Consider the following 17588-nt stretch of genomic DNA (forward strand, 5'->3'; position numbering starts at 1 on the left):
TAATCTCCGATCGTCATGAGTCAATTCGGGCCGCAGTCAATCGTAGCAGAGGTGATTGGAAACCTCCGAGAGCATGGTGGATGTTTTGTATTCGGCACATCGACATCAACTTTTTAAGGGAATTTAAGGTTCCGTACTTGCAAAAGCTTGTGGTCAACATTGGGTATTCAATGACAGTGGAGGAGTACAATGCCAACTACAGGAGGTTGCAAGAATGAGGCGAGGCCTATGTTCATTGGTGCGATAACATCGATCGTCCTCAGTGGGTGTTGGCATTTGACGAGGGACGTCGATGAGGTCACATGACAACGAACCTTGTCAAGTGCATTAATTCAGTGTTGAAGGGTGCTCGAAATCTTCCTATATTGGCGCTAGTTCGAGCAACATGTTATCAGTTGAACGAGTTGTTTACGCGGAAGAGTACTGAGGCTTACTAGCGTAAGCGTGCTGGATTTACTTTCTCTGAGTTTGCCACTCAGCGGATAGAGGCAAACATGCAGCGCGCAGGTAACATCGTTGTGAACCGGTTTGATAGAAGAAACAAGGTGTTTGAGGTGCACGAAATGCCTAGTGGAAAAGTGTTAGTTGTTGATCTTGCGCGACGGAGGTGCGAATGTGGGCATTTTCAGGTGGAGCGACTTCTATGTCGCAATGTTATTGCGTGATGTGCTAACCAGTGACTGGATTGGCAGATATATATCAGCGATGTATATAAGATGTCAGAAATTTGGAAGGTCTACAGAGAGAAATTTGTCCCGTTGGGCGACACGGAGACATGGCCTGATTACATGGGAGCGACCTTGGTCATAAATCCGGCCTTGCGACGAAAGTGAAAAGGTCGTCCCAAATCGACTTGCTATCTGAATGAAATGGATTCATGGAAAATGCGTGATCCCCGGGTATGCCATCTATGCAGAAATCAGAGTCATAGTCGCAGTAGATGTCCTCAACGTGCTGGACCAAGTGGGGTTGATGGCAGTGGGGCCTCGTAGTATTTTTAATATCTATGTATTTTTAATTTGAGTCATTGGATTTTAATTCGATCAAAAAACGATTTTTATTTGGAATTGTTAGGCACTTTTTTGACCATATGTTTGTTTCTTTGTCTTCTTTTTTTGTTCTTGTTCTTCAGAATAATCAGGATCCAATGAAGAATTTAAAGAAGTACGAATAGAAAATGTAGATTTTTTAGGTGAAAATCTCCCATTATTATTTTTCTTGAGCTTCTTTCTAAGGTTATACATTCTATCCTTAGGCTCTTCTTCATATATTGATGGACACATCTTCTGACTCTACAAAATGATGACATCAATATGTTGGTTTAATAAGTATATATAATGTTATAGCTTATAAGTATATGTTTACAAATTTTGATTTTATTGAAGTATATAATAAGTTGCAACATTGATAGAAAAAAATTAAAGTATATAATAAGTTTGAGCATTCTTTTTTAATAGTTACAATCACTCACTTAAGCCCAAAACATTGAAATAAGAGATATTTAAATAAGCATAAATAAAAAATTAACCGATCAAAAACTACAAATAAAACACCAACAATTTAAAAAGTCAATGAAACTAGATATTAAAAAATATTACAAAGGAAAAAAATATTTGAATAAAAAATATTAAAAGACATCTTGACAAACAACATATTACAAAGGAAAATGTTGTACAACCAAAGTTTTTGATACCAAAATAAAGAGACATTATTAAAAATGGGTTTAAGATTTTTATTATCCAACTATAATATATAGTTATTTAATTTTTAAAATAAATTAGATTCTGATGATATTTTTCTGGATATTATATAGAGTTAAAAATCTTCATTATCCAAAATACATGGAATATAATCTATCAATTTGAAAAGTAATTCTTTTTCATGATAATTTAATAGATTAACTAATAGCAGAATAACTAAACTAACATATCGGGAATATAATCTATCAAAAATTGATTCACACAAATATACTTTTAATTATCAACAAAAAATTTCATAAAATAAACAATTGAAAATTACCTTCCAAAATTGTTGTTCCGCTTGACCTAAATTTTTTCTTGTTGGAGGCAGCCTCTTTATATAAAAAAACCTTCTTCCTCTCTTAGGATTTTTATTGTTACAAGTTAAACCAATTTTAGATTCACCACAAGGATTCACCGCAACATTTTTAACCCAACTCAATAATTTCATTGAAATATAGTCACTTTTTCTGTTATTATCATCGCCGTCATAATCACCACATTTTTTATTTTCAACATCAAATTCTTCCAACACTTGTGTTTCGTCGTCACTACTATCTCCTTCTCTTTTTTCACCATACTCGGCGAAAATTGACTCATCGAAAATGAATTGATTCAATACACATATCGTTGTATCTACGTCCAAATCATGATGATGATATTCTTGGTTAGGAACTCCCTTGTCTTCCTCATCATTTGACTCTGATAATGATAAACTCACAAAATTCACATGTTACCATCATGAATCTTTTTCGTTGTCGTCATTGTTCGATCACCATCGACATCTATAAAGAATTGTATCCCATAAATATATAAAATGTTATTGGTTAAATTATCTTGACTGTACATTTAATAATAACTATATTATTTAGTCAAATAATTTAGTCAAGCTAAATTGAATCCTAAATTAATATTGAATTCTTTTGACTAGTGAGAGCATCCTTTTAATGCTTTTATGTTAAAATAACATAATTTAAATTTTTTTTAACATACTAACATAATATATATATATATATATATATATATATATATATATATATATATATATATATATATATATATATATATATATATATATATATATATATATATTATCAGAAAAATTTGATAATTTTACATTCGTAGAGATTAAATGAATTTATATAGGGTATGAGTATTTATATTCCTGTCCCCCTCTCCATTTATTTATATTATGAGATAGGATTTTATCTCTATAAATATTTCATAGGTCCTTATTTAATTCTTTTGTTGCAAATAATTTCTGCATATATATGTTTTGGATATTATTTTCAAGTCAAATCCTAGAAATTGACACATTTAAAACTTTTTCAATACATACTAAAGTAATATATCTTTAATTGACATTCTTGAAATTTTTTTATTAAGATGAGAGAAGATTTATGTATACTTGAATTATTGATGTGCGAATTTAGTTGCAAAAATTAAAATATCTACCGGCATTAATTAATAACTATTTATCATTACATATATATATATATATATATATATATATATATATATAATATTTTCTAACTCAAGATAACAAAAAAAATTGAATATTCAATATAAATCTGAACTTTAACAACTCACATAAAATCCACACCGATCTGACTTGTGGACATTAAAAAATTAAATCTTAATATATCCACCTTTGTAGATATCTGGTCTATTCTGTTTTGTCCCATCTTATTTTTTTCTAATTGTTTCTATAATTATTAAAATTTAACGAATAAAATTAAATTTTAAAATTTATATAATTATCATTACTTATATAACATAAATTAAAGTAAAAATTTAAATATAATACAATATTATTAATTATTTTACATATATATATATATATTAAAATAATATATATTTATATATTATATATCGGAGCAAATATTACTTAAATCCGACTCCGTTCGTTAAAATCTCGATTTGAGCAGGTAGAGGTGCGATGGATACCTTTGAATAGTGTTGTCATTCTTAAATAGATTAAATCTTTTGACACTTATTTAGATATATGAGTGAATTAACTATTTAACCAAACAAAATTAATTCGATGTGATATATATTAAAATTTGTGATTATTCTAGGGTAGGTGGTGTTATAAAATAAATATTTCTTAGATATTTTAAAAATATTTTTTTAGTTCTTTGAAAAGAATATTTATGACCATTATTTTAATTTATAGTATTAAATTTATATTAAAATAATCATTTTTTATATTTCTGTAAATATATAGATATGTCAATAGTCGATATGAACCTGGAAAAAGAGAAAAAAAAAGGAACTTTTGCTTGTTAGTGAAAAATAAGTTTTAATCTCATCAGTTTATTTTTATTTTTATTTTCTTTTGTGCTGTGCAGAACAAATATTAATGGTAAGAAGAGAAAGAGAAAGGACTAAAAGTCTAAAACAGAAAATAAAAGACAAAGAGAGAGAGAGAAAGGCATACAGTTTCTAGAGAGAGACAAAGAGAGAAAGAGAGAATCAAAAATTGAAAAGAAGATTTTATTAGTGGGTCTCTTTGATGAGTGTTTTAGTTTGAGTTGACCTCTTTTGTGAAACTACAAAATATATATTAAGGATTTTTGATGATGAAGGTATTTTTGGAATTTGTTAATTTAAATAAAGAATAAACTATTAATATTATATCTAAAAATTTATGTTGTTGACAAAAATAATTTTTAAAAATATAAATAATAAATAAATTGTTAAATAATTTAAAAATCTGACAAAAATATTTAATAAATATTATATTTTTGTAAGTGACAAATTTTTTTTGTATTTAGTAAATGAATTTTTATTCGTTTGATTCAAATTTTTGTAATCACATTTGAATAAGTGAATAACTATTAAAAAGACTAAGAAAAACAAAATTTTAATCTCTAATTTTTTTATTTTTTAATAAACCTTATTCAAGCATAATAAAATTATTTTTAAAAAATATTCACTTAACACAAAATTATCAAATTTTAAAAATAAAATATTTTATTTTTTTCTTAATACTTATAAAAAATATCAAAATTTGATCTCTAAAATATTTTTTAAAATATATATTTAATATATAATTATTTTTTTACGTTTTAAAATATTTGAAGAGCTTATTTATGTTGATATCATTTTGAGTTGTTTTTGTCTTATATAAATTTTTGGTCATTATTTTATTATTTTACCCTAAATACAATAAATATATTTAGGGACAAAATTAACTCTCAAGGATATAATTGTTATTAATATTTCTGTTAATAGTATTTACTCTGATTTCAATGGTATAACTGAAACATATTTAAAATTTTAAAAACAAAATTAAAACAAATTAAATGTTAGTTAATGATATATTTTAATTTTTTTTAAAATATTAGGGACAAAAAGAGACAAAATTTTACCCTATTATCAATTTTGATCTAAAATAATTGCTAAGTACTAAGAGATTATCATTTTTTTAAATAATTATATTATAAAAATGGTAAAGTAATTAAAAAAAGAATAAAATCATGTAATAATAATGGCAATTTTCAAAATACATTTGAAATATTTTTCTTTATCTCAAGATATTATTTTGTTATAATCATCCTATGTATATACTAAAAATGAGCTACTAATAAGCCAATATACATTTGGCATCTTAATTTTTTATCGTACTATTGTAAATAACTTTTATTATTCCACTAAAATATTTTAGGTTTGGTTATCCTATTATGATAAATTTGATTATTTTAATAAATAATTATTTAGTTAAAATTAAAAATGATATAAATTAATGTATAAATTCACAAAACATTTTTAATTTAGTTAATACTTGCTCTAGTATCAAATAATTTTCAACTTTTAAAATTTTATTTTTCAATTTCAACCTATGTTGGTGCCATTTAAGAATTTGATGGGTTTTAAAATAATGTTAATAGTTATGGTCTTGTCTCATATACGAAAAAAGTCGTTTTAAAATAAACAACCTAGGACGATATTTTTTAAATCCAAAGTTTAATTTATGTACCCATTTATAATATGATAACGAAACATTAACTTTGAATTGTCGCTACCTTACTATTCACTATTCAGTAACTTTTATACTGACATCAATAATGATATTTTATTACCATGTAATATCTTCCTTTTATTCACAGCTAGAAAGTAGTTTTTGGTTTGTCAAAATTGTTTAAATAGATAACTTCAAAGATCCATATTTTTATTATTAATTTATTATATGATCTGCTATTGTAAGTTTGGATCCGTTATTCTATCACTAAATTTTGGTGATGGTAAATACACTAGAGGGTGTAAATTCCAAATAATGTAACTTAGGCCTTTTTTTTTGAATAAGACTATATTACTATAAATTATAAAATTTGACGTGTCTTTTTTCGTTGGCAAAGCTAGAAGATTTATGATGAGTTGATAAATACATTTTATTAATTTAGATACAATAAAATCTAAGAAAATTTGCTATAAAGTTAACGTTAGGAATGGTAAAACTCTTGGATCCTAGCAGGGACGTCACCAAATGGGGTTTGACTATAAAAAATTTTTTTGTGAGAATAAAGACGGAAGATAAAATTTTTCAGAAATATGTGCGAGAATTTGAACGAAAATCTTTATTATGTTTTTGTTAATATCTGAAATTTATAAATTTATTTAATTATCTTTAATAATTTTTTTTATATTTTTTAGTCATTTCACATATGTCATATATAAAAAAAAAAATTTTAAATTTTTAATTTTTATTTGCATAATCCTTTTTCAGTGTAGAAACTTTTAGTGCCGTCCATACTATATGCAATATTCTTTTATATTGAAGAACGAAAACAGAGATGGTAAGTAAATCTGTAAGTAAAGACAAAAAATAGAGAGACATTCTCCACTTCTACTCTATCCTGTTATCATCCCTAATTAACATAATAATATTTCATGTATGAAAAGGTTTATCAACAAATATTGTGTATATGTGATTCAGATTCAGATGAAAGTTTAGTAGGATATATATGCAATGATTTTGTATATACTCCAATGCATATATAGCCTTTGAAATTGATTTGTATATGGAGAATGACATAAGCATTACATAGAGAGAAAAAAAAAATAACAAATAACCCAACCAGGAAGTTGAATTTTTTTTTTAATTTTCTTGGATTAGCCTTCTAATATACTCAACAAGAATAGTCCATTCTGTATAAGGCTCATTATTTTTTACAGTATTTTTTACTAATGAATCAGTAACAATATTAGCAAAATGCAACACCAAAGAATAAATTATCATTTGTACCCATAAAAAATATAAATACTGACAAACGTACTTATATAAGAATAAAACGACAATTATAACAACGGAAGATGGCTTTCGTGTGCCAAAAGTACCCAGACATTAGTTACACAATTGGTCCGTTAGAATATTTTTGACACACGAAAGCTATCTTCTGTGGATACAAAATTAATCCAAGCACGCCAATTTTTCACTAGTAAATCCTGAATCTTTTTTATAATATTCTTTTCCATGGCATGAATAGAGGCATTTGTTCTTGAATAAGAAGAACAATCTGATACAATTCGTTTCATAAATAACATCATAAATACCTATCTTTCAAATTAGAATCAAACTTCTTCAAACAGCAAAAAATTCTCCTTTAAGAATTGATCCAAAAATCTCGTCACTACTACCTCCTCCTCCTTTTCTATCATACTTAGCGAGAATTGACTCATCGAGAATAAATTGATTCAATACACATACCATTGTATCTACGTCTAAATCATGATGATGATATTCTTGGTTAGAAATTCTGTTGTCTTCCTCAACACTTGACTCTGATGATGAACTCACAAGATTCACATAGTTACCACCATAAATCTTTTTTGTTGTTGTCGTTGTTCGATCACCACCATATCTATAAAGAATTGTGTTCCATATATATATTAGTTTCATAGATTATGTATAAAATGTTATTGGTCAAATTATCTTGACTGATCATTGAATAAATATATTATTTAGTTAAATAATTCTCTTGAATAGTTATATAACATATTAATTATAAAAAATAATAATTTAAAATAAAATAATATAAAAAAATTTATGAGATAAAATTTTATTCCTGTGAATATTTTATAGGTTCTTATTTAATTTTTTTATTGTAAATAATTTCTGTATATATGTATTTTGGACTTTATTTTTAAGTCAAATTTTAAAAATTGACACACTTAAAACTTTTTTAATACATACCAAAGTAATATATCTTTCATTGACATTCCTGAAATTTTCTTTTATTAAGATGAGAGAAGATTTATTGAATTATTGATGTGCGAATTTAGTTACAAAAATTAAAATATTTACCGGCATTATTAATAACTATTTATCATTATATATATATATATATTATTTTTTATGATATTTTTTAATTTAAGAGGATAAAGAATAGTTGAATATTCAATATAAATATGAACTTTATGAACTCGTATAAAACCTACGCCGATCTTATCTGCAGACAGTAAAAGTTAAATTCTAATTCATCCTTGTAGATACTTGGTCTGTTATATTTTGTCCCATCCTATTTTGTCTCTAACCGCCTTTATAATTATTAAAATTCAACGAATAAAATTAAAATTTAAAATTTATATAATTATCATCACTTACATAACATAAATTAAAACAAAAATTTTAATATGATACAATATTATTAATTATATATATATTAAAATAATACATATTTATATATACTATATATTAGGACGGGTATTACCTAACTCTGATTCTGTTCGTTAAAAACTCGCTTTGAGCGGGTAGAGGTTAGACAAATACCTGCAAGTTCGAATAATATTATCATTTTTAAATAGGTCAAATTATTTGATATTTATTTAGGCACACGAATGAACTGACTATTTAACCAAATAAAATTAATTTGACGTGATATATTAAAATTTGTGATTAGTTATTCTAAGGTAGGTGGTGGAATAAAATAAATATTTTTTAGATATTTTAAAAATATTTTTAATGTTCTCCAAAACAAATATTTATATCTAATATTAAATTTATATTAAAATAATATTTTATTTATAACTAATATTAAATTTATATTAAAATAATATTTTTTTTTATATTTCTGTAAAGCACATTATATAGATATGTCAATAGTAAATATTAACCTGGAAAAAGAGAAAAAAAAAGGGACTTTTGCTTGTTAGTAAAAAATAAATTTTAATCTCACCGTTTTTTTTTTGCTCTGCAGAACAAATATTAATCGTAAGAAGAGAAAGAAAAAGGCTAAATTTTCAATTGAAGTTTTAAAAAATAAAACAGAAAATAAAAGACAAAGAGAGAGAGAAAGACATACCAATTTTTAGAGGAAGACAAAGAAAGAAAGAGAGAATTGAAAATTAAAAAGAAGACTTTATTAGTGGGTCTCTTTTATGAGTGTTTTAGTTTGAATTGACCTCTTCTTTTGTGAAACTACAAAATATATATTAAGGGTTTTTTGATGATGAGAGTGTTTTTAGAATTTGTTAATTTAAATAAAGGATAAATTATTAATTTTTTATCTAAAAATTTATGTCGTTGACACAATAATTTTTAAGAATACAAATGAAAAATAAATTTTGGAATGATTTAAAAGTGTGATAAAAGTATTTAATAAATATTATATTTTTTAAAGAGACAAAATTTTTTATATTTAGCAAATGAATTCTTATTTGTTTGATCCAAATTTTTGTAGCCACATTTAAATAATTATTTAAAAGATACACAAAAAATAGAACAAAATTTAATTTCTAATTTTTTTATTTTTCAATATAAATCTTAGTCAAATATAATAAAATTAGTTTTAAAAAAACATTCACCTAACACAAAATTATCAAATTTTAAAACTAAAATATTTTATTTTTATACTAATACTTACAAAAAAATCAAAATTTAATCTCTAAATTTTTTTAAAATATATATTTAATATATAATTTTTTGTATTTTAAAGTTTTTTAAGAATTTATTTATTGTTTATATCTTTTTAAGTTATTTTTGTCAATGATATAAATTTTTGGACATCATTTTATTATTTTACCCTAAATACAATAAATATATTTAGAGACAAAATTAACTCTCAAGGATATAATTATCATCAACATTTCTGTTAACAGTATTTACTCTCAAGAGTATAATTAAAAATATTTAAAGTTTTAGAGACAAAATTAAAATAAATTAAATATTAATGATATATTTTAAAACTTTTTAAAAAATATCAGGGACAAAAGAGACTAAACTTTACCCTATTATCAATTGGGCCTGCTACACATACAAGTAAAAAGACCGTACAAGTTTTACAAGTTATCAACCCAAACTTTATTAACACGCGCACCAACTCATTTTGAATGGAGCGTAACTACACGCGCCCCACTCAAACGGTTTCTCTTCGTCTTCTTCTTCTTCTTCTTCCTCTTCCTCTTCCTCTTCCTCTTCTTCTTCTTCTTCTCTTCTTCTTCTTCTCCGTCTTCGTCTTCTTCTTCTTCCTCTTCCTCTTCCTCTTCCTCTTCCTCTTCTTCTTCTTCTTCTTCTTCTTCTTTTTCGTTTTTTTCGATTTTCATGGTTTCTGAAATTCTTCTTCTTCTTGCTGCACCTTCTTCTTCCTCTTACTCTTCTTCTTCTCATTTTCTTTCGTTTCTGCACGTTCTTCTTCCTCGTTTTCTTTTTCTTCTTCTTCATTTACGTCTTTTCTCTCTGTTTTCTCGTTTTTTTTTTCAATTTTTCATGGTAAAATCATTTTTGAAGAAGAAGAAGCAGCAGAAGATGAAGAGGAGAAAGAGAAAGAGTTCTGAATTATGCATGATTTTGGGTGTATTTTCTTAAATCCTTTGGGTGTATTTTCTGTAACCCTTTGGGTGTATTCTATAATCGTTTGGGTGAATTCTTGTAACCGTTTGGGTGTATTTTCTGTAATCATTTGGGTGTATTTGAGTGATATCTGACTGATATCTATGGGTGTATCTGACTCATATCTATGGGTGTATCTTACTGATATCTATGGGTGTATTTTTCATTTCAGAAAAAATAGCAGGCATTACAGAAATTTTCATGGTTTCTGCAATTCTTCTTCTTCTTGCTGCACGTTCTTCTTCCTCTTACTCTTCTTCTTCTCATTTTCTTTCGTTTCTGCACGTTCTTCTTCCTCGTTTTCTTTTTCTTCTTCTTCATTTACGTCTTTTCTCTCTGTTTTCTCGTTTTTTTTTCAATTTTTCATGGTAAAATCATTTTTGAAGAAGAAGAAGCAGCAGAAGATGAAGAGGAGAAAGAGAAAGAGTTCTGAATTATGCATGATTTTGGGTGTATTTTCTTAAATCCTTTGGGTGTATTTTCTGTAACCCTTTGGGTGTATTCTATAATCGTTTGGGTGAATTCTTGTAACCGTTTGGGTGTATTTTCCGTAATCATTTGGGTGTATTTGAGTGATATCTGACTGATATCTATGGGTGTATCTGACTCATATCTATGGGTGTATCTTATTGATATCTATGGGTGTATTTTTCATTTCAGAAAAAATAGCAGGCATTACAGAAATACACCCAAACGATTACATAAAATACACCCAAGAGATTACAGAAATACACCCAAACGGTTACAGGAATTCACCCAAACGATTATAGAAATACACCCAAAAGATTACAGAAAATACACCCAAAGGATTTAAGAAAATACACCCAAAATCATGCATAATTCAGAACTCTTTCTCTTTCTCCTTCTCATCTTCTGCTACTTCTTCTTCTTCAAAAACGATTTCAGAGCTTGATGTCAAAAAACAATAGAAATCGAGAATAACGAAAAAAGAAAACAGAGAGAAAAGCACGTAAATGAAGAAGAAGAACAGAAAGAGTAAGAAGAACGTGTAGCAAGAAGAAGAAGAAGGAGAAAGAGAAGGCAAGAAACGTACATTGAATAATATTTCTTCGTTTTTTCTAGTGATTTTGATGAAGGAGAAAGAGAAAACGAAAAGAGGAGAAGAAATTTCAATAAAAAAAAGAAGGAGGAAGAGAAAAAAAAGAGACACAGAGAAAGAAGAAGAAGAAGAAGAAGAAGAGGAAGAGGAAGAGGAAGAGGAAGAGGAAGAAGAAGAGGAAGCACGGAAAAAGAAGAAGAAGAAAAAGAGGTACAAAAAAAACGTGAAACGGCATGAATAAAGCGCGTGTAAGTAACGTAGGAGTTGCAACACGTTTTGGTGGATTAGGCATTAATAAACTTGTAATAATTACAAGCCCTAATTGCTTGTATATTGAGCTTTTCCCTTATCAATTTTGATCCAAAATAATTGCTAGTAAGTACTAAGAGAGATTATCATTTTATACTATTCACTATTCAGTAACTTTTATACTGACATCAATAATGATATTTTACTACCATGTAATATCTTTCTTTTATTCATAGCTAGAGAGTACTAGTCTTTGGTTTGTTAAAATTGTTTAAATAGATAACTTGAAAGATCCATATTTTTATGATTAATTTATTATATGATCTATTGTAACTTTGGATCCGTTATTCTATCACTAAATTTTGGTGATGGTGGTAAATACACTAGAGGGTGTAAAATCTCAAATAATGTAACTTAGGCCTTTTTTAAATAACTATAGATTACAAAATTTGACGTGTCCTTTTTATGCAATTCTGCTGTCGAATCCATTCTCTTTTTTGCTGTTGCATCTCCTATCTCGTTCACTGCTATGTGCTTTAACTCGCCGTTGCGTCTTTCCACTGCATTGTTTCGAAAGAAGTCGTTGTCCTACCATTTAGACTTTTTGTATAAAATTTTATTATTTTTGTATAGAATAGATATTTGTAGCTTTATTCTTATGAAAATTATAATTAGTCAGAACTATCGAAAAAATATAAATGAAATCCCACAAAGAATAGAATTCTGTAAAAAATGGAATGGAGGACAATATTCTCCTATATGGGATAACCAGAACCAAGACGGTGAGCAAATCTGAAGGTAGAAACAAAAAACAGAGAGACATCCTGCTTCCACCCTATCTTGTTACCATCCCTAATTAACATAATAATAGTTCATGTATGAAAGAAAAGGTTTATCAACAAATATTCTGTATATGCGATTTAGATTCAGATGAAAGTTTAGTAGGATATGCAATGATTTTGTATATACTCCAATGCATATATAGCCAGTGGCGGATCCACGGGGGGACCTAAGGTGGCCATGGTCCCCCCCAAATTTTTTTTAAAAAAATAGTAAATAGTAATAATTAATAATATTAAATTTTTTTATATATAATATTAAAAAAATATAACTTACAAAATTTTATAAATTAAAAAAACTAAAAACTGCATTATGTATTAGATATTTGAATTATTGTTGCTCTTGTTAACAAATAGCACATTCTAATAATTAATAAAAATGGTTCTATTATACTAGTCCAAGCCCATACTATTAATTAAAGTAACCCTAGTACATTTTTCAAATATTTGTTTCAAACTATCATAGGCATAGCGCCACTTTTCTCTCTCTTTTAGTGATTCCCAAACTTTTGGTCTTCTACTCTTCTCATTCTAATTTTCTTTCCATACCAAAACAAGACATATGAAGAAAAACCATTGAAGAGAAGTGAACAACAAAATATTAACCATTGAATGCACAACAAAGATTCAAAGAGGTATATTTCAATTTTTTTTAAGTTAATGACAATGTCAAGTATTATTTACATTATTTATTTAAAATAATTAATTTATTTTTTTTATAATGGACAGTGTTCAAAGATTGAAGTGAGGACAAAACTCAATAGAATTATTTTTTTGTGAGACTTGGAACAAAAAATAATTAGGTAAATCAATAACTTTATTTTTGGTTATTATATATTTGTGTTTCTAAAATTATTTGTTATTGCTCAATAGGTTTAATATTTTTTTTTAAGAAAATAATATATATACAATTATTTTTGTTTTTTTTTTTGTTAGATAGTTCAAGTTAAGTTAAAAATGTCAAAGATGAAAACAATTCACTCATTTTTCAAGAGAAAAGAGAGAATATATGATGAACAAAATTCAGCTTCAGATTCTGAGTAATGTTCAAAATATTATTGAACAACCTGTGACACAACTTGTTGAGCAAGATATTCAACCCCCTGCTTCCAAAATAGCAAGGACTGAAATAGATCAAGTTAATATTGATACATTGATGCGTGATCCCGGAAAGCGTCCGCAAATTTGGAATTATCCTATCAATCAACAAGATGAAATCCGTAGAGCATACATAAAGTTTGGACCATATCAATTTATTATGGATGAGTACCCTCTTTCTGGTCTAGAAAGTCATCCTCGTCGTTTCAAAGCTCATTGGTTTAAGAGTTTTTCTTGGCTAGAATATTCGCCAGAAGTGGATGCTGCATTTTGTCTTTCATGCTATTTATTTTCTAGAAAATCAAGTCCATTCACATCAGGAGGATTTCGCAATTGGAAAAAAGTGAATAATGGAAAGGATTGTGCATTTTTATCTCATGTGGGTAAATCTCTTAATTCTCCTCATAATATTGCTGTTAAGTCTTGTAAAGATTTGCTTAATCAATTATGTCACATTGACAAAGTATTGGCTAAGCAAAGCTCACAACAAGTTTTAAGCAATAGATTGCGTCTTAAAGCCTCTATTGATACTGTCAAATGGTTAACGTTTCAAACTTGTGCTTTTAGGGGACATGACGAGAGTCATGAGTCTCAGAATCGAGGAAATTTTCTTGAAATGTTAAAATTATTAGCTTCTTACAATAAAGAAGTGGATGCAGTTGTTTTGGATAATGCTCCTCAAAATGCAATATACACATCACCTTCTATTCAAAAGGAAATTCTACATGTTTTTGCTAGAAAGGTGCAAAATGAAATTCGCAATGAGATTGGTAATGCAAAGTTTTGTTTGATTGTTGATGAAGCTAGAGATGAATCTAGAAGAGAACAAATGGCAGTTGTTGTTAGATTTGTTGATAAGCATGGATTTGTCAAAGAAAGGCTAATAGATGTTGTTCATGTCAAAGATACTACTTCTGCTACTCTAAAACAAGAGATTTGTTCTGCATTATCTCATCACAATCTCAACATTCAAAATGTTCGAGGTCAAGGGTATGACGGAGCTAGTAATATGCGTGGAGAGTGGAAAGGGTTACAAGCTTTAATTATTCAAGAATGTCCTTATGCATATTATGTTCATTGCTTTGCTCATCAATTACAGCTAGCTCTTGTTGCTGCGGCTAAAGAAGTTGTTGATGTTCATGCTTTTTTCCAAAGTTTGAGTAATATTATCAATGTTGTGTGCTCTTCTTGCAAACGCAATGATGAATTACGATCTGCTTATGCAACTGAAATTTCCCATTTAGTTGCAACTAATCAAATTGAAACAGGAAGAGGAGCAAATCAAATTGGCACATTAAAAAGATCAGGAGATACCAGGTGGAGCTCTCACTTCAACTCAATTTGTAGCCTTTTACGTATGTTTGGAGCAACAACTTCAGTTCTGGAAGATTTGGCTACTAATGGATCTACATATTCTCAACGTGGTGATGCTACTTATGCTCTTAAATCTTTATTATCATTTGATTTTGTTTTCATTTTGCATATGATGAAAGAAATCATGGGAATCACTGATAAACTTTGTCAAGCATTGCAACAAAAATCTCAAGACATTTTGAATGCTATGCATCTGGTTTCTAGTACAAAGTCATTGATTCAACAGTTAAGAGATAGTAGTTGGGGAGCACTTTTGGAGAAAGTTAGTTCTTTCTGCAATGATCATGCTATTCAGATACCTGATATGGGTGCTTCTTTTAGTGACATAATTCGGTCTCGTCGTAAAAAGGATGTTGTCACTGTTGAACACCACTATCGTGTTGACATTTTTACTAGCGTGATAGATTTTCAATTGAAAGAGCTAAATAGTAGATTTAGTGAGCAAGCAACCGAGCTCCTCATACTGAGTATATCTCTAGATCCTAAAGATGCTTTCAAGTTATTCAGTGTTTGCAACATATGCAATCTTGTAAAGAATTTCTATTCTTTAGATTTTTCTGAGCAAGAAAAGATTCAATTGGATTATGAGTTACAACATTATGAACTTGATGTGGTTAAAGCTCCAGATTTTCAGAATTTGTCTACTCTTGCTGAATTGTGTCAAAAATTGACAGAGACAGGAAAATCAAATATATATTCTTTAATTGATAGATTAATTCGTCTTGTTTTGACTCTTCCTGTGACAACAGCAACAACTGAACGGGCCTTTTCAGCTATGAAGATTATTAAAACAAGGCTTCGAAACAAGATGGAAGATGAATTTTTAGCAGATTGTATGATTGTATATATTGAAAAGGAAATTGCTTCAAAATTCACTTTAGAGATGATAATTGATGATTTTAGTTCCATGAAGCATCGTCGAGCAAGTTTAAAAATATCAAAATCTTAAAGTATGTAGTTGAACATTGACTTTTATATAATATAATTACTTTTTTGATATATATGCTACAAATCATATTTTGTTAATTTTTTGTTATATTTTATATTTAATTGGCCCCCCTCTTATGAAATTTCTGGTTCCGCCACTGTATATAGCCTTTGAAACTGATTTGTATTTGTGGAGAATGACATAAGCATTACATACATAAAGTTACAATATTTGTTTGGTGCGTAATAGAGAAAGAAAAAAAAAAGAAAAAAAAAACAAGAAAAAATAGCAAATAACACAACTTAGAAGTTGAAAGTTTTTTTAAATTTTTTTGGATTAGCCTTCTAATATACTCAGAAATATTTCATTCCATATAAGGCTCATTATTCTTTGTAGCATTTTTGGCTAACGAGTCAGCAACAATATTAACAGAACGCAACATCGAATTAATCAAAGCACGCCATTCTCTCACCAGCAAATTCTAAATTTTTTTCATAATATCTTTATTCATGACATGAACAGAGGCATTTGTGCTTGAATAAGAACAATATGAAACAATCTGTTTCACAAATAACATCATAAATATCTATTTTTCAAGTTAGAGTCAAACCTCTTCAAACAACGAAAAATTCTCCTCTAAGAATTAATCCAAATGGAAGAGGACCATCACAACCTTTACAATCAAATTCCGCTTAACTAATATCCTCCACAAAACTGGCATTACAATTTATCTTAAACTAACAAAAAAAAAAAGGACAGCAGCTTCTCAAACATGAACTGAATTGATATACTAAAAAAAACATCCAAAACTAAAATACCATGATATACATAAAGTTACATGTCTATATGTGAAGGGTTTAATACATGTTTATGATTAATTCAAGGATCAATTACTATGTCAATAAGATATTGGACTAACTTGATTGAATTTGATTACGTAACATCACCGATAGTTAAAACTGGAAAAATATATAAAATCAAAACAAAACTATTAATTCATGTATATTCTTCATTTATTATTAATAGATATTGATAAGAAAGAGGTGGAGAGAGTTATGCAATTTCATTTTCCATATTCTATAATAACAATATAATTATAGTCTTTCTTTTGGTGAGGGTACTTCAATGGCATGGAGCCATGGAGGTTGTTGTTGTTGGCCGCCGTGGCGGCGAAGGCGGCAACCGGGCACTAAAGTTTCTCAGAGGCAACTCTCCAGAATCATCCTCAAAATTGAGGGCATAGCTGGAAGGATCATAGCTAAAATCCGCAGATAGCGATTGGCGATGGTGGTGGTGGTGATGGTTGTTGCTGTTATGCCTACGAAGCCACCGTGATGTTGAGCCCGGTGAGGTGGCGGGTGACGATGACGATGACTTTGGTGTCTTAGACATCGGAGTGTTAATATTCAACATATTATTATTATTGTCTAATGATTCATGTACCTTGCCCATGAAGCAACACATTGAAGAT

At 27.9% G+C, this 17588-nt stretch overlaps 1 protein-coding gene across 1 annotated transcript; it reads left to right on the plus strand.

Annotated features, from left to right (window-relative positions):
- The first annotated feature begins 13115 nt into the window (after positions 1-13115).
- LOC112761694 (uncharacterized) lies at positions 13116-16699 on the plus strand. Its single transcript, XM_025808203.2, has 3 exons — positions 13116-13352; positions 13447-15718; positions 16640-16699. Exons 2-3 carry the CDS (start codon positions 13727-13729, stop codon positions 16697-16699), a joined length of 2052 nt encoding a protein of 683 aa, XP_025663988.2. The 5' UTR covers positions 13116-13352; positions 13447-13726.
- The last annotated feature ends 889 nt before the right edge of the window (positions 16700-17588 follow it).

The sequence above is a fragment of the Arachis hypogaea genome, chromosome 2 (genome assembly GCF_003086295.3).
Source record: "Arachis hypogaea cultivar Tifrunner chromosome 2, arahy.Tifrunner.gnm2.J5K5, whole genome shotgun sequence".
NCBI lineage: Eukaryota > Viridiplantae > Streptophyta > Magnoliopsida > Fabales > Fabaceae > Arachis > Arachis hypogaea.

Coding starts and splice junctions, on each gene's coding strand:
- LOC112761694 (XM_025808203.2), top strand. CDS start 13,727: ATGATGAACAAAATTCAGCTTCAGATTCTGAGTAATGTTCAAAATATT. Junction 15,719..16,639: donor TTTGCAACATATGCAATCTT/GTAAAGAATTTC, acceptor TGACATGAACAG/AGGCATTTGTGCTTGAATAA.